Raw genomic sequence first — 23,085 nt, 5'->3', positions numbered from 1 at the left:
TTGTAGCTATCTAAATGTTTAATGAGTGCACGTGGGGACAGGGGAAGGAAGCGCCAGGTGGAGGAACAACACCTGTTGTCATCAGCGCCTAGAGACAAATGAGTTCGTATAGTGCGCTACATATGCGTGGCAGTTGTAAAGGACGATCATTATCCCTGTGACCCTTTCAGTCCGGTTGGGAGTGGGGCGCTTTCCCTGTATCCGGTCTCGCTTTCCACTCCACGGCGTCTCCGGGTTCGCACACCTGCCCTTGTCCGGGTTCACCCTTCGCCTCCTGACCTCTCTGCCTTTCTGCTTTCATTTCAGATGCTTTGAGTGACAACAGGTGACAGACTGGCAGACCTCCGCGCCCTGACACCCGGGAGCCCCGGAGGACGGCGCATCGGCTGCTGGAGAGCTCCCAGCGCCCGGGGGACACACAACACCGCCTCTTATGATTTTAAATATTGATCAGCGTTATCCATACCGCCGCCTCATTACAGGATGGCCTTCGCTAATGGGGAAACGGGCGGCTACCCTATGTACAGCCTATGCGGCGAGGCGCACGGCTCCACTCCCCGGCTGGACGGGCAGCAGGGGCGCCGGGCCACTCTGGCCGTGCTGGAGGCGGGCGCGGGCGATGAGGGCAGAATGCGCTACTCCTCGGTGGCCCTGGCCCCGGGCGGCGAGGTGAACAATGGAGCGGGGATCCCCTGCAGCCCCCGGGCCGACTCCTGCACCTCAGACCCGGGCTTCCAGGTGAGACCCCCGCCCGCGCTCACAGCCAGCGAGATCCGCCGGACCTACGCCCCCAAGTGCTTCTACCGCCCCTACCTGACCAGAACTAGCATGCAGGGCGATGTCTACAACTTCCTGGAAAGGCCCAGCGGCTGCAAGTGCTTCATTTACCACTTCACAGTGTAAGTGCCGCAGGGGGTGGCCGTCCCGTGCTGCCTGCTGGTGTAGTAACCACCTGTTGAGTTGTATGATCATTGATGGAGCTTGTACGGTTATGTTCTTGCTGTCTGCCTATGCTGGGGGATTTTCTCTATTGGAGTGGGTGGTAGCATGTTACTCATAGATTGGCCTAGATAGCTGAATTAGGATGTCTGATCCTGTTGTGGGTAGGTGGTACCCTGTTACTCGTCACTCAGGCGCTTCATCCTTTCACAGATTTCCACTGCTGACGGCCTTCAATGAAGCTTTCTTGGTTGGTTCCAACTTCTGTCAATTACGTTTATTGTTTTCGTCATCTATTTTGTTCGGATGCTCCTTTGAAACTTACTCAGTGTCTCAATATGGTTGAAGAAGATTCCGTAGCAAATTACTACCTCTTCCTCAATTTTATGGTATGTTGGATATTTCTAAACCACATTACGCCCTCCCAAAGGAACCTGAAAACCTTGAGCATTGACAGGAGAGGGAGGGGGGAGGACCCCGCAGAAGAAGCCTGTTGTGAGTTGAGTTGTCTTCCTAAATGGCTTGCATCTTTTCTTTGGTGCAGGGCTTGAGCATCTCACCAGCAAGTGAGGGCCAGGGATGAGGGAGTGAGAGAGGCGAGGCTTTGTTTCTGGGTCAAGGCTAGTACAGGGCGCACCGCCTGCCCCCATTAAACCTAGCATGGTTGGCGCTCTTCCCGGAAGTAAAAAAAGAGTTTGGGGTGGGTGGTCAGAGAAGGCCTGAACAAAGAAAGGTACATGGGTGGAAAGGGGAGGTAGATAAAACAGGAGACATAGTGGTGGACACAGGAAAAAAAAAACGTAGACTTAATGAATTTGGAGGACACGGGGTAAACCCGCATGTAAAACATTTTTTTACCTTCGCCGGTGTTTTCACTGTGTGTACATCCCCATGTACTACTGAGTGCATCTGTGAACTTCCTGTGACGAGATGATTTAGGATTAAATTAAATGCGTGATCAAGAAAGAGGCCTGTGATAAAGAGCAGGGAGATGTCTGTGAAAGACCATAAGCAGGATATCCCAGTGAGAGGCCACAAGCAGCAGAGGACACAAAGGCCAGTGAGTGTGGTAGGCCGAAAAAGAGAGAACTAGTAAGAGCAGGAAAAATACACGTCACTGAGGAGTCCACAAGCAGGGGAGAGGTAGGTGGCCATGGGAGGACAAAACAAGGGAGTAACAAAGAGTAGCAGAGAAGCCCCTGACAGAGAGAAGATATGAGCAGGGGAGAGGATTAGAACTGTGAGATGCTAAGAGCAGGATTGTAATTGCGAAGGACTAAAATCAGGATTGTAACTGTGAGATGTCAGAGACGGAGAGACAAAAACCTAAGGAGAGGCCTGTGACTCGTGAAAATAAGAGCGAGGCATGTGACAGTCAGAGACCGTGAAAGGGCGAGGGTCTTGTTGCTGAGAGCGCTATCCCAGGGAAAGGTGGGTGACAAGCAGGGCTGTGATTCAGAGTCTAGAAGCTGAAAGGAGTGAGGCCTGTAGCTGGAAGCTTGGCAAAGCCAAGAGCAGGGGAGAGTTCTCTGATGCAAAAGCAAAGAGGAGAAGAGCTGGCTGTGACCCTGAGAGTAAAAGAATAAGTGGTGTATTGTAGGGGCTTTCACTGTGAAATCCCAGGAACTGCTGAGCAGCAGACAACATGGCAACGCAGGCAGGGGAAAGGCCTGTGAGTGAGAGTTGAACTGGTCATCGCAAGGTGGATGCGTCGTACTGTTTTTGTATGTTATACTGGGTATTAATGTTACACCCTAGACCTGTGCTTAAGTTGAGCCAGTGGTTTCCAGTGCTGAGCACGGTACTTAATCATCAACACTGGCGCTTTGCATGAGCACCAGTTAAGGACACGTTAGTTTACGGGGAGATTAAGTGATTTACCCAGAATCACAGGATGTTGAGCCAACGCTGAGACTCAAACCAGGTTCCACTACTCCGAAGTTGGCAGCTTAGGCCATTACGCCACATCCTCTCCCCACTTTCATGGTTAGTAGTTGGTTCTGTTTTGGGCATTGCAAAAGGAGAAATAGGCTGATGCAAGCTGCCTCTTGACGAGAACCCTGTCAGTATTTTTTTTTACAAATTAACTCCTGCCCTAGACTTCCAGAAGAACACTAGAAGTGTTGAAGAATGGCAGTAATGGGTGAAAGGGGGGAGGCAAGAACCCTGGAAAATGAGTTGATTTGCAAAAGAATGATCAGCACACACCATATCACATAAAGTACCAATTAGTTCAATTAGATAATGCACAGACTCCTAAGTTTTTCTAAAAGAGTTCCTTTATTCACATCTTCTTATTCTTTTGTTAAAAAGCAGAAGAAAATTGTTTTAAAAAAAGAATAAGATGTGAATAAAGGAACTCTTTTAGACAAACTTAGGAGTCTGTGCAATATATAATTGAAATAATTGGTACTAATGTGATATGGTGTGTGCCGATCATTCTTTTTCAAATTATATTATGGAGCTGGGCTCCTGTATGGAAGATTGGGAGGCTGATCTTCTAGATCTGTGCGCCACACTTATTTTGATCAACTTAATTTACTAAAAGTGATAGGTGCAAATCTTTTTGCCTCAGTCTCATTCTTGTAAATCACTTAAAATGAGTTGAGGTAGCTTTCTTACTGTCTGACCATGTTAGTTGGAAATTCACTGTTTTTTAAAATGTATTTATTGTTTGGACATGACAATGGCGGTTTTATCGTAGCTTCCTTCCTCTTGAATTGAACTTCGTTGATTACTCCTGGAACTTCAATCTAAGTTTGCTAAATGTATTATCATGCTGGAAGGACTTCCTTGGTGGCTTATTCGCTGTTTGACCACATTGCGTGGATCGTCCATGGTAGTTTGATCGGTATGCGAACATTGGCTTCAGCTTCTGTAGTCATTTATCCACTATATGGTCCTGGTGGTCGGAGCTGTCTGGAGAGTTTACTCATTACATGACCATATTGGATGGGGGGATTTCTATGCTGTTAACTCACTGTATGATGGTGTTGGAAGGGGTATCTTTGATAATTGAGTCCCTGTATGTTTTTGTTGGTTAGAGCTATTTTGCTAGTTTACTTGCACTCTGATCATGTTGGATAGAGTTTCCATAACAACCTAGTAACTCTATGAGTGAGCATGAAACATGATTGATGGGAATTGGATAGATATAGTCTCACTATATCATCGTATTGAATAGAGCATTCTCAGTAATTTAGCCATGGTGTCGGGAAATAGTAAATATAGTTTTAGTAGATACAAGTTGACCATCTGGTTAGGCTGCTAGAAGTGTGTGTAGTCCTACATAATAAATTATTAATTATTCACAGTAATATCCCAAGTACTCAAGGACAAAGCTGGTTTTGTTTTACAAATAGACTCTCATCTAAAGCAAATAATTAATGTCATCCTTTCACTCCAGAAAAGAACAATAAAAAATAAAATGATTAGCAAATTCATTTAAGTGATCAGATGTCTACCTGTCCTGTAACTCAGAGTAAAATGAACCCCTACTTGAGTTTATACAACAAAAACAATAGATGTTTTAATTTATTCATTGTGAATGTCCATCTATAGTATTGCCTTAAAAATTGCAATAGTGTGGAAAAGTCCCGCTTAAAATATCACTGATATTGGTTCCCTCCCCTTGTTGAAATATGTGATAAAGTTTAGCACCCTCTACTAGTGACTCCAACTCTACAGTTCCTATAATCATCCAGAACCTAAGAACAAACTTGAATGGGGAATTGTTCCTGATACACATTTTGTATGCGTGGACAAGTCTTCAAAAATGCAATCTAACTTCGGGTATAGAAGATTGTTTAACATATTGGGACCTAGACTAAGTATTGAGTTTCAGAATGAAAATGAAAATGTTAGAAAAGTAAGGCTTTTCCAAAAGGGATATGGGCCACGCATAATTACATTTTCTATTTGCTATGTAAAATCTCTTTATGTCGGGTTGGCACACTCATGTTTGATCTCATTCCTCTAGGCTTTCAGAAAATATCTTGTTTAATCTGTTAATAACAATTGGTGATCAATATATTTAAAACTCAATTTGGATCTTTATTCGACATCTAAATTTATTAAGGCTTATGTCTATTTGGATTAAGCTAGACCTCCCTACTAAGTAAAAAGCATACCAATGGCCCAAAAATCGAGACAAAACATCTAAACCCTTTTTAAAAAAAATATCACACATTTAAAACATTAATTACATCTTATCAGCGAAAGAGAACTTGCCAGCTTCAATATGGAGAGGACATTTGGGTGTCAACGCAGATCTCATTTTGATAATTCCTGCTGACAAGAAATGGGGATCTCCCCTACACTACAGTCTGTCAAATAGAACTTAAAATTGCTTAAATAGCCTTTAATTAAGTGTTAAAAGCATTTTATTGTTGTTATACACAAATAGCGCTAAACGTACATATGTTCAATCAAGAAGAACTAGGGACAACTGAATCTTGTAGTTTCAAGCAAGAGACCACATTAAGAACTAATCAATGAATGACTACCAAAATAATCAGTTCATTACATACTTTTGAGTGTGACATTGCACCACTTGTTTCTATGTGGAGCTAGTACTTAATAGTTCTGGAAATAATCTAATGTTGACCCGCCTACACAAAAACAGTTTTAATCTACCCGTTTTAGAAAGATAGAAATATATTTTATCCACACTAATATCCTGGTAAGAAAATAATTTTTTAAATGCTTAAAATTGTACTAGTCAATTTTACACTTCTAGAAATATTCGGTCCCACAAGAACATGTTCTGTTTATGTCTTCTATGTTCCTACAGAATGAAAGAACCTGTATAACTTAAACATAATGCTATATCATGTCTGTTATTAGCAAGGAATGCCGAATTTCTTTGAAAAATCTTTTGAATTTGGAGTGCAACCGAATGGCTGACAAAAACTTGCAATGTCTAATGACTTTTGAATGAGACTGGTAATTTTGAAGTTCAAAAAGATTCTATATGAGCAAAGTAATTGTTACTGGTATTTGGCACTTGTGGAGTGCAAAACATGTTTTGGTACATTTATTGTATATACTTACCAAAGTCAAATTTAAACCACGAGATGGAAAAGTGTTTTTTCAAATGATGTATTTTTGTGTTTGTAATTTCATGGTTCTAATTAGTTACAGCATAAGCGTCACTGAAAGATTATTGGACAAGTGAGTGACTTTGAGATCCAGATGCCTTTTATTAGGCATGTCTGGACTGTTAAAGTTGCAGTTTTGTTTAATTTTATATCTTTTTCTATTTTCTATTGGTGTATAATTTTAGAGGGCTCTATGTACATTGCACTGATTGACAGTTTTGGCTGTATCAGGGTTAAGTTTTACACAGTCAGCCCACGCTTGTGTTCATTAAATAGGCATATAATTCCAATACGTCTCTCAAAGTGCCTGAAATTGGGCCTCTGCATTAGATTAGAGACGTCTGCCTCACCTTTTTTGGATGGCACTTAGAACTGTGGTTGTGCAATTTACCTAGGTGGAATGGATCGAGTGTGGGTAGACCCATACTCACTAATTTTTCCACTGATGGAAGCCTGGACGCCTATTTCTACACGTACGAGCATGCTCAATTAATGTGTATTTTTTGCATTGTATAAACAGATGGAGTGGGAATTTTCTCTTAGTATGCTCCTTGGGTGGAGCTTACTATTATTATAACGTTTTTTATTTTTGGGGGGCATTTGCAGCTGAATCAGGATTACCATTTTTGTGGTAAAATCACACTGGCAACGTGGTGGCAAGAAGCATCCTTGAATGACGTCCACATGTTATAAAGTATTTAAAAAAAGTCAAGGTCATAGAACTTGATTGATTTCACATGGATCCGAGTAGAGATGGGGCCATTGGCAAATGTGCACATAGAAAATAATCGCTGTATCAATAATCCTGTGGTTTTACCATCACAGATTATGCATGTGAAACCTGACAATCTTCTCATTGCCTTACTATATGTGGGCGAGCTTTGCTGGTTATTTAGTGGGTCAATTTAAACGAGTTTCCAGATGGTAAAAGTACATAGTAACATTGCTTTAAGCAAAATACTAAATCGGAAAAAATGCCTCACACAATGTTAATCATACTAAACGGTATTTACCTATAATTTAGAGTGGTATACTGAAAAAGACCCGTAGGGCCTGATATGCCAAAGTCCCATTCTTTGTCAATAGGAAAATGTCTTGGTGCATCTGGGGCATCTTTACTTCCCGCCTTTGCTCCCTAGTTGATTTTTTTTGTTCTCTACATTCACTTAGCATGTTGGTAGGCCTGGGCAGTAAATTCCGTTCTGCTCGCGGAATTTGCAGAATTTGCGGAATTTGGGTCATTTTGCGTTCCGCGGAGAAAGTGGAATTGCCCAAAATTCTGCGTTCTGCGGCTTTGCGGAATTTTTTGCTTGTTCGCGGTCTCAAAATGTGTGTTTGCGAGATATTTCCCCCGTAGCACGCAAACAGCGATCGTGAACAGGAAAAAAGCATCGCGAACAAGCAATTCCGCGTGTTCGCAGAATTTCTGCGTGTTCGTATTTTTTTTACCATTTCGCGGAGCTTTGCGTAGCACGACTATGCAAATTCCGCCCACACCTACATGTTGGTGAGCGCAGGAACATTCAAATGTCTGTAGGCTGATTGTTAAAGATCCAGATTAAGTGGTAGCTCACCTGCTCCGAGGACCACTGGTTATTACTTATTTAAGTGATAATGTTCGTACTTGGTGTTATGCTAAACATTTAACCAGGATTGGCTCACAGAGATGAATCTCAGCACTTGGCACAGGACCTGTTCAGTTTGGGTCTACAAAGTCAAGGCTGCGGGCTTTACAAGATGGGCTTTCTGGAAACTTGAAGTTCTGTTGATGGTGCAAGAAAGACTAGGTGGAGACAATTGAGTCAGAATGATTTGTATTGTCCATCCTGGGACCACAAATTATGTCCCTGCTCTCGGTGTAAAATTAATAACGGGGAGCGTGTACTCACACTTTGCATGGGGATGGGCACCTGATCAAATCTGTATTTGTCTATCTATATTTTTAGCAGCCTCTAAGGTAATGGTTTCCTTGTTATGTGAATGCATAGAATATGTCTAAAGTCTTTTATACGAATAGTTAGTGGAATTTTAGTACTGATAAAACATTTTTTATTGTGTATTTAGCAACGTCTTTTTGTAAATATATGTATGTGTAAAGTATGTCACTGAGAATTCTGAATTGGCTGTTTATGGGTAGCCATGTATTCGCTGTCTTATGGTTTTTGGTGTAGTTTAGTGGTGTCCATTTTGGGCATCCATCTCCTTTTGCACCGCATATAATCAGCCGAGCTTGAATAGCCATTCATAGTTTTCATTGTCTATGTAATAGGGCTTGAGGAGACATCGGTTGTTTTTTAACACGTGATTTAGTGGCTTTGAATTTGGATTTGAGGGACCTCAGTTCTAATCAGCGTCAGCGCTGGACGTGAAATTATTTTGTGTGGTCACACCATAGAAAGCAAATCCAAAAATCAGACGTGTAATGTCCCACGTAATGTACACAGGCTGATATCGCCCTCCAACCCCAATACCCGCAATAAACGTACAGAACACCTTTGGTCTCCAGCTAGGCTCACACTATGTGTATAGGAACACAACAACACATCCTTTGGATGGATATTCTTGATGGTACTTCAGAGATTGTGTGGCCTGACCTTTAGTTTGCTCCATATCCTTATTGAGCTGTTTTCAGAGGGTCCCATTAGTACTTGACGATGATATAACCCGTGGCATAACAACAGCCCCTGCAGCCCCTGCGGTGTGGCCCTATCTGGCACTGTGCTCGGGTGGCAGCAATGGCATAGCAAGGGGGGGAGTCCACCCTGGACAGCATTAGTTTTGGGGGAGGCGTCCTCCCCCCCACTCTTACCTGCAGCTGATGTGGAGTGGCAAACTCAGGAATGGCCTGTACTCCTGTGCTCTTACCTGCGGCCGCCATGGAGCAGCAAATGTAGGGACCGCCATGGGCAGCCAAATGTCTAGCTACACCACTGGGCACCGAGCTCTTGGAATGAGAGCTCCTGTCTTGGTTAGAAGAGTGGGGGCCCCCCTCCATTTACTTTGCAGGGGAACCCTCAAGTTTTGTTACACCACTGGATGTAACAATATCTATCTCCGAAAATTAAACCCATACGAAAACTTTTATCATCTTTTGGGTTCTTTTTGCTTGAACTTATATATCCATTTAATTACTGCCACCGTGACAGCAGCGATTTCTGTGCTGTCTTTATTCATCATAAATGGAGTTTCCAATTTTATTTATCAATTAAATCACAATGCACCTGATTCACGAAAAGTAGGAAGAAATGTAATCCCATAGGTTTCTTTGGTTTGAGTACATTTCTGGCTACTATAGAATTTACAGAGAATTTCGCAACCCATCCCGGGAATCAGTGAAAATCGCAGAATTGCATTAATCGAAAAATCTTTTGGGAACTCGACTGAGTTATCGTGAATGCATGTTTAAATATATATAATGAATGTTTAAGCATGCTTAAGTATAACGCAAAAGTGCAATTTAGCGTGGCACCGTTTTTACCCCACTGGTAAGATATAGTTATTGGGGGAAAACCCGTCCCCTACAGCTTTCCCTCAGTATTGCTTTGCAAAAGTGCATCAGTCCCTAAGAACTCACAATTTGTGGGTGTTCATAGTTTGCAGGTGTTTACACGTGAGTCGATAGCACTGCAAATGTAAGTCTACACGTTGTGTTTGCCAAATATGAATTTACAGTCAAAACACAAGATATTTGAACTCGATAGTCCAATTTTAGTGCTCAAATGGATTTGTGAATTGAGAGTCATTGTGTTGAGGAGTTTTTAATAATTCTCTTGCTAGCCACCCCCTCCCCACATTGCCATAGCTCCTTTTTTGAGTGTGTCGCCTAGCATATGCCACTGTTATGTTTGGCTGTTATCTTCTCTGACTATAAAATGTTTATTTATAATTATACATTTATACATTATCTCTTAAATTTGCTATTCAAACTGAAAAAAAACAAAGAAAAATGTCAAACTGAAGTTGTAACTAGTCTTGCACTTTGGAAAGTAAGATAATGTACCTTTCACTTTCTGTATAGTGCTACAACATAATTTAGTATATAAAAAATGCAAGCCTAAATGAGAAAATCCAGCAAGGCTGACTATATCTATAATACTAAATATAACAAAAGGGGCGAGTGGAGAGAGGAAGTGTCCACCTGGACACACAAGTGGATTCGATCCCCCCGGCCACAATTCTAACAAACAAAAAGAATCCACCTGAATGAGATTGGTATGGTCCCTACAATTGTGGGGAGCACACTGTGTTTTTTAAATACCCCTCACACACCAAAAGGGCCCTTGGTGTCATGCTTCATCATGGGGGTCTTCGCATACCTCTACAGAATGCGGCGTGCTACTAACCAACAACTACGCGGGAGCACTGATGTAATAACTATGTGTGGTGCGTGAGGGTTTAGATGGTAAGTGAGTGGTGGGGTCAGATGTGAATTAATGCGTGAATGTTAAAAAATAACTGGCATGTGAAGGCTAAAAATATTTTAATAAACCTCCGTGCTGGTATTGCTAAAAGGGGTGTGGTGGAAGTATTTTTGTATTTAATGTACAATACATCTCGTGTGCGTCGACATGTTTCGAAACGTAAAGCTTCTTCTTCAGGACGGGGTGCACAGATCCCCACCTTACTCACGTCAGGGTTGTGTATTATCGTTAAATTACAAACAATATATGTGATATAAATGCGAAAACTAGACTAAATGTGCCTAATTACTAGATTCCAAATCGTAAGTACCTGCAATGAGAACCTGAAATCAAAAGAACACAGGGAAGGAAAAAATACATGGGGTATTTAGTTGCAACATCCAGCACGCTGGGCTAATGACCTAAAATAGGTGAAAAAGCACTCTCTAGACATAATATGTCATCCTACTGCAGTGCTGTGCCCTGTAAAAAAGATAGACACGTACATGACTGACGAACAAATAACATAAAACCCACACTCTATCATTAGTCCACTGGTTGTTTAGGTGGTCTATGTTCCAAAAAGGTTTTTTCTGAGATGTAGAAAGAGAGAGAAGGTAAGGAAGGAACAGTGCATACTTGCTTCAAAATGGCGAATTGCATCATGAGCCTGTAATACGGAGCAACCACCTTGTATTTATTTATTTTGTAAGACCATCAGTATCAACCTCTACATCACTCGCCCAGGGTGCTCAGACCAACGCCCTTTTGCAGTACGCCTACTGGTGCTGTGTAGGCCAGTGTTGACGTGTTTGTGTGTGGTTAACAAGCCCCTTCAGTCTACCTACAATACCTGGCCTCTAGAAACACATGCGATGTTACGTTATGTACATCAAAAGATCTAACTCCATCGTCAAGCAATAGTGTTTGGCTACACCAGGGGTACTCACAAACTTTCTGTCGGGGGACAAAATTTCAGTGTGGGTAGTGGCCGAGGGCCGCACTGGTAGGGGTGGAGTCAGTGGGGTCGGGATCAGTGTGGGGCGGAGCTAGAGTAAAAAAAAAAACCTTTCAAAACATCTGTCTCCCTCTCTCTCTGTCTCCCTCCCTCTCTGTCCCCCTCCCCCTCTCTCCCTCTCCCTCCCTCTCTCCCTCTCTCTGTCTTCCTCCGTCCTCCGTCTCCCTCCCTCTCCCTCTGTCCTCCGTCTCCCTCCCTCCTCCGTCTCCCTCCCTCCTCCGTCTCCTCCCTTCCTCCTCCGTCTCCCTCCCTCCCTCCCTCCCTCCTCCGTCTCCCTCTCTCTCTCCCTCCCTCTCTCTCTCCCTCCCTCTCCCTCTCCCTCCCTCCCTCTCTCCTCTCTCCCTCTTCTTCCCTCTCAGTCTCTCTCCGTCTCCCTCTGTTCTCCGTCTCCCTCCCTCCTCCGTCTCCCTCCCTCCCCCTCCCTCTCTGTCTCCCTCCCTCTCTGTCTCCCTCCCTGTCTCCCTCCCTCCCTGTCTCCCTCCCTCTCTCTCCCACTCTCTCTCTCCCTCTCTCTCCCCCTTTCTCCCTCCTCCGTCTCCCTCTCTCCTCCGTCTCCCTCCCTCCGTCTCTCTCCCTCACTCCCTCTCTCTCCCTCCCTCCCTCTCTCTCCCTCCCTCTCTGAAAAAAAATCGGGAGAATGGGGCCTTGAGTCGGGTTACTGTCATGTATGGGCGTTGGAGGTGTGCTGCTGCAGAATCCGACATTTGAAACGCAAAATTTTTTCCTTACCTTTCAGAAGCATTGAGCGCAGTGGCAGGCAGAGAGAGGATGATGCAAGTGTTGTGCACTGGCCTGGCAGGTTGCTGGCAGTGCATACAATCTCCCCCCCACCCCTCCCGTGTGGCAGCCCGGCGGGCTGAAACAGCTTCCAGGTACACACACAGCCACCCCCGAGTACTTCACAGGTCTTTAAAAGACCATTCGCTTGTTGATGAGGCTTTGTTTTGCTTTTTCACCCTTTCTAGAGCCCCTGCATCGCCACTCTGATTATTGCTGGAAGAATTAGCACTCTACACAATACAAGCCCTGTCAGCTGAAACCCCCCGAGGAATCGGGTTTTTGCTTGCAGGAACCGGGAGGCGGGAGACTAGCCTTGAAATCGGTAGTCTCCCGCCTGAATGGGGAGGGTTGGCATGTCTGGGTACGATGTCTGCAAGGTCCGCGGGTCGCCAAGAAAGGCTTGCCGGGCCGCTGGCGGCCCGCGTGCCGTACTATGAGTATCCCTGGACCACACCGATCTAACAGCAGGGGACAATCTCCTGTCTTTCTCCGTAGTACCCATAAAATTTTACAAACCAGAAACTCCTTTTAGGTTGACTGAAATCCGTGCCCTTCGGCGCGCAGAAAAGAGACATTCCACCTGTGCGCAATTCAAATGATTGTTCAACGCCTTAGTTTCAAGAAACTGAGCTGATCCAAGAATAGGTCACAATGTCTGTCCGGTTTTTTCCTCAGTACCGACCATCTCACATCACAGCTTGCATATATAATTATGAAACTGGTTCCTCCTTCGGGATCTTATCAATAGAATTACTTTGCCTTCTGTCACATTGATAAAGACACTCCATGCATGCGCTGTACCACTGTCTATTCAGCGCTCTAGTTTCAACGGAATCCGACCTAACACGCATGCACGGCTCTGTCTCGTCCACAGGAGAGGTGCAACAGGTATCTCGGCCCGTAACCACGACCGGATACACCTGACCGGACACATAACTTTTGCATGGCTTTTATCAATGACATGCCAATCATCCAATTAAGTAGAGTACTTATATTGGTCCCTCCGCGCTCCACATTTATCCACGGAGCCGCGGACGGGACAGTCCGGACAGGGAGTATCTCCCGTATTGTAAGTACGGCATAGCCGATGGGAAAACCTTGTGAACCCCAACGCATCTACAAAGTGAGTACTATCCTAAGCGCCAAACTAAGACTGTGTTTTTCTTCCTTACTTACTCTGCAGAGTGCTATTAAGCACGGGGTCCCTCCGTGTTACAGGTTCATGAGGCAATTCGCCATTTTGTAGCAAGTATGCACTGTTCCTTCCTTACCTCCTCTCTCTTTCTACATCTCAGAAAAAAACTTTTTGGAACATAGATCACCTAAACAACCAGTGGACTAATGATAGAGTGTGTGTTTTATGTTATTTGTTCGTCAGTCATGAACGTGTCTATCTTTTTTACAGGGCACTGCACTGCAGTAGGATGACATATTATGTCTAGAGAGTGCTTTTTCACCTATTTTAGGTCATTAGCCCAGCGTGCTGGATGTTGCAACTAAATACCCCATGTATTTTTTCCTTCCCTGTGTTCTTTTGATTTCAGGTCCTCATTGCAGGTACTTACGATTTGGAATCTAGTAATTAGGCACATTTAGTCTAGTTTTCGCATTTATATCACATATATTGTTTGTAATTTAACAATAATACACAACCCTGACGTGAGTAAGGTGGGGATCTGTGCACCCCGTCCTGAAGAAGAAGCTTTACGCTTCGAAACATGTTGGCGCACACGAGAGGTATTGTACATTAAATACAAAAATTCCTCCACCACACCCCTTTTAGCAATATCAGCACGGAAGTTTATTAAACTATTTTTAGCCCTCACATGCCAGGTATTTTTTAACATTCACGCATTAATTCACATCTGACCCCACCACTCACTTACCATCTAAACCCTCACACACCACACATAGTTATTACATCAGTGCTCCCGCGTAGTCGTTGGTTAGTAGCACGCTACATTCCGTAGATGATTGCGAAAACCCCTATGACGAAGCATGACACCAAGGGCCCTTTTGGTGTGTGAGGGGTATTTAAAGATCACAGTGTGCTCCCCACCATTGTAGGGACCATACCAATCTCATTCAGGTGGATTCCTTTTGTTTGTTAGAATTATATCTATAATACTCCATTATGAGCATTAACGTGTGTGCTACTTACTCCTGGGCCCCTCATGTGACAGTGGTGCAGATGCTAAGGGAGATATCTTACCACTCAAAATTACACAAAAGTCCAACAGAATTTGAGGCCTCCTCGAGTGGCAGCTACAGTCTTGCTTCACACATGGGTGAAAGGTTTCCCATTGGATATGCGTGATTAAAAACTCATTGCTTTTTATTGGGTTAAATGTGGAACCTCCTTGGGTTTATTTTCTTGCCCTTGTAGGGTCCCAATAGCACTATGTTTCTTGTTTTCAGTATCCCCGAGGAAATACTCAGCCTGAATAAAGTGTCCACTGTGAGACAGTGAGTGAGGGTAGTAGGCGTGTGTACAGCTGTTGATGTAGCCTGTGCGTTGGTTCCTGCTCTGCTGAAGGGTGTTGCTGTCTCAGACTAAAGCAGGGGCTGCCTTGGTGCATATTTTGTGTAAACTGTTGTACTGAAAGGAACTCGGATGTTTTCGAAGTGAACAGGCTGCAGTAAGTAGGGGCCAAGTTAATAAGATCTTAGGGCCTGATTACAATGGCGGACGGACTTGCCATCGTCCCGGGGATTGCGACCAGCCGCATATATGGCAGCGGTCCCGCACATGCAATTACAAGGCACACTGTGCATGTTTACCATTGCGGTGGCAGGCACCACCATCATAAATAGGCCCTTAGTTCTGTGCGTTTTGTCGTTGTGCACTAAATGGGTACTTTTCATGTAGTTACAGGGCTCATCAGTTTTTCAGAGAGCGTCTTCTGGACGTTTGTCGTTTTGTAGATCAACAGAGCTTTTGGGAAAACCTGTTGCCCGTGCTGCATAAGATCTTGTCAAACTAGAGCATAGGATAGGGTCCCTTTCTAGGATATAACCACGGGCACCATTTCACCAAAATGCTAGGTGTGGCAGAAACGACATCACAGTGACCATCACACACCATTTGACCTTTACTTTCACTCAAACACTTACACACATATTCACTCACACACACACACATTGTCTCTCACATAAACACACCCTCACCCGCAAGCACGCACACAATATATATATTCAAAATAATTTTTTCCTTACTTCCGTTGCCATGGAGGGTCATATTCCAATTATTTGTAAACAAATGTATTACACTAATAGTGAATAGTATATTGTTATTCACTATTAGTGTAATAACAATTTGACAGAAAACAAAGAAAGTGGAGCCCCAATCAACGAACGCAAGGACGAGTTGCCCCTGTGTTCCTAGCACTGTTTTTGCCATCTTTAGGGCGATGGGTCGCAAAGCAGTGCCAGAAATCGCAAGAGGCAATCCCGGGACCTCAGCAGCAACCCCTTTAAGACGTCCATAGACATAACCATAATCTGTAGAAAGTGATTTAAAGTTGCGACGAGCGCCAGTTTAGGCCTATTTGAGGACAGGCCTTATGACTGTCTTTTTATGGACTGTATGATAGACTGGGAGAGGAGGAAAAGGAAACTTTGCATCTAACCTCCGCCTGGCAAGCACCTGGTAAACTAACCCCAGATTCCCCAGGCTTGCACAAGGGCAGGGTGAGTCAACAAATCCCCAAGCTTAAAGGCAGGAGAGCAATGCACAATTATAACTGGATGGCAATGCAAAATTAAATGGGTCATGCAGTGTGCCTCCTTCCCCCTTACCTTGGCAAGGGCAGTTATCAAATCAAACTTCCTTATACAAAAGCGAGGGGGTGGGAAATTTCCACTTAACCCAACACTGCAGAACTGCAGAAGGGTTAATCCCTTAATGACCCTAACCCTGCCCAAGTGTGAGAGGGGAGGATTTTGCTACTCACCCCGACCCTGTTGAAATACACAAAGGGTCAATGCCTTTACCCGTCCCCCCATGCACCTTGTCTAAGGGTGAGATTTGTTTCCCATCCCACCTAGCACAAACTGGAAAAGCAGATGCCAGGTTGGCACACATGCGTATGCCAAGTTTCTAATTGCGCAAGAGCAGGCGCTATGTGACCCACAAAATTGTGCAGGCGGGAGTCACCTAGCACCCCACAGGCAAAAATAACTAAACGGAGGAGGAGCGAGGAGTCTTGGCATCTACTAATACAACCTGTTCCCAATCGGGAAGTGAGCGTAGGAGTGGGTGTCATCACACCCGCTCCTCTATGGCCTGCAACGCAGTGTGGGCCCCATAAGAGTTGGTGAACCGACACTCACCTCTTCTTTTTATTTTCAGTGGGTACAAGTATGCAGGGGTGGATGGCAGCTGACCCATTCCTTCATGTCCTGCAAGATTGTGCATAGTTTTAATGTATTTTTACAATGTTGTATAACACACAGACCTTGCTGTATATTAACATGGTCACTGTTCATGCACTGATGTGTGTGATGGAAGTATAAGGCTTAGAAAACAGGCCAGCTCTTTTTCTATCATGAGTCAGTCAATTCGTTCAATCTAATAAGATTTGTGTTTATTTGTCATATTGCCTGACTCTAACCAGCTAGGGAAGAAACCTTTCCATTCTTTGAAGATCTTTAATAAAAAATGGTTGTTGCAAAGTGGCTGCGAGGAGAAATTACTGTGTAAGGCCCGTATTGAAGACAGGACGGTATATACCGTAATAGTAGGTGCCCATGTAATGCCTATAATCTGAAGAGAAATATTATTGGTTGTCTTGTGTACCAGAGCAGGAGCTGAGAGTGAGCTGACACCTCCTCGCTCCTTAGAGGACCCTATTTGAAAAACCTGCATAAGATATTGGTGATTGGAAAGGGATGCATGGACCAGTTGCTGAAGGGATGCTGAAAAGCAGCAGGGCAAATTCAGGCCTGATGGTAAAGCAGAGGTATGCAGCATTTACATAATTCAGTATGTATAAATAAATACATAAATATAACTATTATGTTAATTAGCTTGGTATAATTTAGGTAGGGATGAGACTATTTGATTACGGATGTGTGACGGAACATGATTGGGGGGTATCTAAGCTTTGCCCTTATTTGCAAATTTAATTTGCTGCGCTCTTCATAATATTTGCTAACATTGTCACTCACATTATTTGTAGTATATAGTGTAAAATAAATACTCATCCCTGTAAAATGCCAGTACTTGTGTGTGCACTGATTCAAAGGATCTGTGTGGTTCTTTGCTATTAGGGCTCCTGGTTTTATGGTATTTATTTTTTGAACACTTCCGTCTGTATTTATCCATATTTATTTTTTGCTAATCCATATTTATTTTGGGTTTTATGAAAAAATTAAGCTGAAATTAGTATATTTCCACATTTATTGTACTGGTAAATATGCACTTATGCTTGAATGCCTACCAGGTTTCAATGCTGTAAACACCCACAGAAGATAAATCAATGCACTTATAAGAAAATATGCAAATTTCAATATCAACCTTGCACTTACCTACTCCTGTTAAAGCCTCTCTACTAAAATTCCTTTCTTTTTTAGCCCCCTTACCTATCAATCTAAACATCTATTGGCCTGGCAGTCATGGCAGACAGTATTCAGAATTACTCAAAGCAACACAATTTCCGTTTTTATCCACATTTAAAAATAAATACAGACAAAAAAATAAATGTTTTCTGTCTGTATTTATCTATAAAATTAAGTAAAAATGGAAAACAGGGAGCCTTATTTGTTATATCACCTGCAGATACGAGACTCCCTGGCTGGTTTTGTCGACTCCTTACAGCTCTGCTTCTATGAGGATAACTTGGCAAGGGAGGATGAGAGCACCTTCCCTCTTTCCTTTTTCTGTAAAAAGGCTAGATTTTCCTTTTGGGACTCAGATCTACTGGGTGTGACCCCCCCATTAATTTGGGGGTAATATGACAGGGCTACGGACGTGAGTGGGTGAGATCAGTTGACACTCTCCTGCACCCTGCTCCCACTTGGAACGGTGTGCGGGAGCAAGGACCACCTCCGCTGACTGACATCCTCTCCTGAATCCTGTTCCCATGGGAACAGGAAGCAAAGTGTCAGCTGACACCCTTCTCCCTGGCCCTGTGATGTTACCCTCACCAGCCGGACAAAACCTGCCACAGTCTCTGATCTGTCGGGGGCTGCCGACGGGTTGGTGACTACAAAGTGGGAGCGGGGCGGGCGGGAAACACACAGAAGTGCAGCAGGAGGGGCAGAAGGACTTGGCAGTGTGGCCCACAAGAAGCGCAGGGGGCAGTTAGAGGAGCTGCAGGGACTGGAGGGCAGATAGAGCAGAGGTTAGTTGGCATAGAGGTAGGAAGGGGCACATAGAGATAATGTAGGAGTAAGGCAGGATGCCCACTGGAGAGTCAGAGAGGACAGAGGCGCATATGGAAGGCAAACGGGGATGGTGCATGGTTAAAAAGAGGGAGCAATAGCATACACAGTGGCTGAAGAAGGTGAATGAGATACAGGGGGGCAGCCAGGCTGGTGCAGATCCGCATTTAGACAATGCAGGGTGGGATGGGCAGGGGTACACATAGAGACTTTAGCAGGTAGGGGAACACGAGGACTGCAGGGCCTCTGGGACTCACACAGAGGGGCTGCTCGGGATATATGGGCACAGAAAGAGCCAGCATGGGCATGCAGGGTGGCTCAATGGTACTGTAGAATGGACAGATACACCTAGCAGCTACCTGAGTATGTGGATTACAAAGACGATAAAAAGGGGGAAAGGGATGCGGAAAGTGGATACAGGGAGGTCTGATGGGTGCATGGGGTCCAGGGACAGGATAGGACAGCACACAGGGGCTCAAAGTAGGTGAAAGTACATAGAGGGACTGCAGGGAGCCAGGGTCACATAGAGGGGAGTCCAGGGCACAGAGAGAAGCTGCTGGAGTCATGGACTTATAGAGAAGCCGAAGTGGAGAGACCTGGTGGCTCACAGAGGAGCTGTAGTGTTGCAGAGGGGCATACAGATTGGCACTAGGGATGGGAGTGCACAGCACAGGTTGGTTGCAGACAGGGCAGGGTCACTCAGAGGGGCTACAGGAGGATGGGGGTACAGATGTAAGGGAGGCAGAGGGCTTATACGTGGGCTTCAGTAGAGACCGAGTACCGACAGGGGGTTGCACAGGACCTCACAGGAGCTGCAGTGGCATGAGGGGACTGGGGGAACCAGCGTCAGGTGGGTTGGCACACAGTTGTAGAGGGTGTGGGTATACAGAGGGGGTGCACAGAGTTACACACAGAGGGATGCAGGGGAAGTTGCGGGCAAGAAGGCAGGAGCACACCGACCATCTTATGTCCACACTGACATCATACACCAGTACACCCACCATAATACACCCACACACCGACCATCATATGTCCACACTGACATCATACACCAGTACACCCACCATAATACACCCACACACCGACCATCATATGTCCACACTGACATCATACACCAGTACACCCACCATAATACACCCACACACCGACCATCATATGTCCACACTGACATCATACACCAGTACACCCACCATAATACACCCACACACCGACCATCATATGTCCACACTGACATCATACACCAGTACACCCACCATAATACACCCACACACCGACCATCATATGTCCACACTGACATCATACACCAGTACACCCACCATAATACACCCACACACCGACCATCATATGTCCACACTGACATCATACACCAGTACACCCACCATAATACCCCCACACACCGACCATCATATGTCCACACTGACATACACCAGTACACCCACCATCTTAATGTTTTCTGCCAAGTTATTGGGGTTACACCCAGTGGATAACTGAAGCCCCAAATGCTAGCTGTGACCTTTTAGACGAAAAGTACACCTGGCAGATGCCTTGCACCTCCCCCTATTGAGTGATGCTCTAGTAGATGCAAGTATTAGAAGTCAGATAAACCTGTCAGAGATCCTCTCCCCTGCAGCTGGTATATGCAGAGCCCCACCCGCATCACAAAGTAAGCACACACACACACACAATAATTGGTATTTCACACAATATCATTATTTATTTTCCACATGTCTATTAATATGATTGTGAGCATTATAAAGAGCCCAGAAGTGATTATACAGTTAGGGCAAAGGCTAAAATAGCCCTAACCATGTTTCACCACCCATCTTATCCGATCTGTCTGTGTGGGTTACAAACAGCTGTTTACGGCATGGTTGGATGAGTAATTCCCCCCCCACTCCACATGTACATTATTGTCCCCCCAGGCCTGTATTTGGACCTCTCTAAGTTAGCAATAGGCCCACGTGTCTTCCTTGCCACTTACCAGGTATCTATACCTTTCTTAAGCATCGTGTAGTTTGGAGGGAGGAGGGGTTGGCTCGCGCTCGGCTCCTGTATCATTATACAGGATATTTAAACAATACTTCATGTTCAAAATATACACAGAAGATCACTGGTCATCAATTATTGTAACCATACTTAGGTTACCTTGCTAATGAACAGTGCATGCTTCAGAAAACGGAACGTTTCCTTGTATGTTTTTGTTAGCAGGACTCGAAAAAACATGGCAGTTCAAGCACACATTTATTGGCTGCACAAACAAGCTAGGCCTTCACTTACACCACACACTGCATCAATTTCAAATGCACAAACAATAATTATGGTAGCAATTAACCAGGCCTATATTGTATGTAACATAAGAAATACATATAGATGCCTTGCCATGCATATCAATACTTCCACCCAAACAACATCATGCACTAACAGGGCTGGGCTAGGACAGAAAATAGGTCCGAGCACCAGACTATGTGTCTCCAATAAAAAAAAGTGGTCCACGTTCTGGAAATTGGGGCAGCTTTGAATTTGTACAGACATACTACATCAGTATTTCGCTAAGTATGAGAGACGACATGCATTTGTGTGTGCTACAGGCTATGTTTGTGGTGATATCAGGGGAATCAATAGTAACAAACATTGGTAAATGCATTAGGTTTCGTCTATGTGATTGATAATAAGCTGTTTTTTGTTATAAGTTGTAGCTTTCTGAGTAGTTGTACAATATAAGTTACAGAAAGTCTGTTAAAGTGTTATGACTTATTTATAAACAAAAAGGCAATACATTGTGTTGTTACTATTAGTATAGTGTGGGTAAGTAATAGCAACATTTTGAAAAATTAAATGAAACAGGGAAATAATAGAATTAATTGATGTAATATCAATACGATGAGTTTAGAGGAGTTCTGACAACTTTTGGACCCTGTGCTACTGCACCTGCTGCACCATTTAAATCATGCCCTTAGTGACTGCAAGATAACTGCATTTATGACTGCCTGTTTACTAGTAAAATATAGCAATCTTTGGTGTTTAGAAGAGTTCTGACAACATTTGGGCCCGGTGCTTCTGCACCTGATGCACCGTTCAAAGCATGAACCTATTGCATGTAAGGTAACTGGACTTGTGACTGCCTGTTTAATAGTAGAATATTGCAATATTTGGTGTTCAGAAGGGTTCCTAGAGTTTTGATCCCCGGTGTCACTACACCTGCTGCACCATTGAAATCATGACCCTAGTGCTTGTAAGGTAATTGCACTTGTGACTGCTTATTTAGTAGCTAAATATAGAAATATTTGGTGTTTAGGGGGGTCCCTAGAGCTTTTGGCCCCAGTGCCACAGCATCTGCTGCACCATTCAAATCAAGCCCCTTTTAATGGCAAGATAACTGCAATTGTGTCTGCCTGTATAGTAGTAAAATATGGCCATATTAGGTGTTTAGAGGAGTGCCGCGGCACCTGCTGCACCATTCAAATCATGTCCTGTTGTCTGCAAGGTAACTAAACTTGTGACTGCCTGTTTAGTTTTACATTTTAGCAACAATCTAACCTTTGTCCCGGTGACACTGCACCTGCTGCACCATTTAAAAGTCCTTTTTAAACTGCAAGATAACTGCAATTGCGACTGCCTGTTTAGTAGTCAAATTTAGCAATATTATGTGTTTCGAGGACTTCTTACAGTTTTTGGACCTGGTGCTACTGCACCAGCTGCACCATTCAAATCATGACCCTAGTGCCTGCAAGGTAACTGCACTTGTGGTTGCCTGTTTAGTAGTAAAATATATCATAACTCTTGTATATTAACTTTATTTTTAGCATGCAATGTTTATTACAAAATCTAGAATTTGATCGTAATGACCAAATAGATTAAGTTGAAGAAACCAATCCGATAATGCCTACAAACTGCAAAGAAAGGTACTGAGGCATTAATAGGAAATGCCACAAACGTTCTAAGGCTAAAGCATCTGCTTTACACAGCTAAGTAATAAAAAGCAAGAATTCCAGCATACTGTTCGAAGATATCTGCCTTTTCCGTAGGAAGAGATCTTATATTGACAGTAAATGGGGCTTAAACAGTGTGAACAGCTTTTGTAGAAGTATCGTAAATGCGTGCAGCCAGGGAAAGTTAACAAAAAAAATGTCCACACAAAAGCGAATGAACGTAGTAATTTGGCTGTGGGAACTGAAAAGAGACCCCTTGTAAGATATATTAAATACAGGAGATTTCACAAGCACAGCGCAAGCAAAACCTAAAAAACAGTCTCCTACCAGACCATAAAACAGGCCCACAAACAGCCAAAAATTCAGCCCACACACTAACTAGTTAGACCAGCTCTACAGACATTGCCAGATTGCCCTATAGGCCAGTCTGACCCAATGCACCATCACATCTAATATTATATGTCACCACAAGCAACATTATACTTGCACTCACTGACGTCATACATCCATGCAGTCACCATATTGGTCCATTGCGC

The 23,085-nt window shown here is 44.0% G+C and overlaps 1 protein-coding gene across 1 annotated transcript in view; it reads left to right on the top strand.

Annotated features, from left to right (window-relative positions):
* Positions 1-610: 610 nt before the first annotated feature.
* The window catches only part of LOC146854917 (potassium voltage-gated channel subfamily KQT member 1-like), an 879,265-nt gene continuing 856,790 nt past the window's right edge, over positions 611-23,085 (top strand). Inside the window, exon 1 of the mRNA XM_085650545.1 lies at positions 611-899. Coding sequence (XP_085506671.1) covers positions 631-899 — 269 coding nt within the window. The 5' untranslated portion in view covers positions 611-630. The remainder of the gene's footprint in view (positions 900-23,085) is intronic.

Source organism: Triturus cristatus, chromosome 4_1 (assembly GCF_964204655.1).
Source record: "Triturus cristatus chromosome 4_1, aTriCri1.1, whole genome shotgun sequence".
Classification (NCBI taxonomy): Eukaryota; Metazoa; Chordata; class Amphibia; order Caudata; family Salamandridae; genus Triturus; species Triturus cristatus.
Note: the sequence above shows the minus strand (reverse complement) of the source record. Positions and strands in the feature narration are given on the sequence as shown.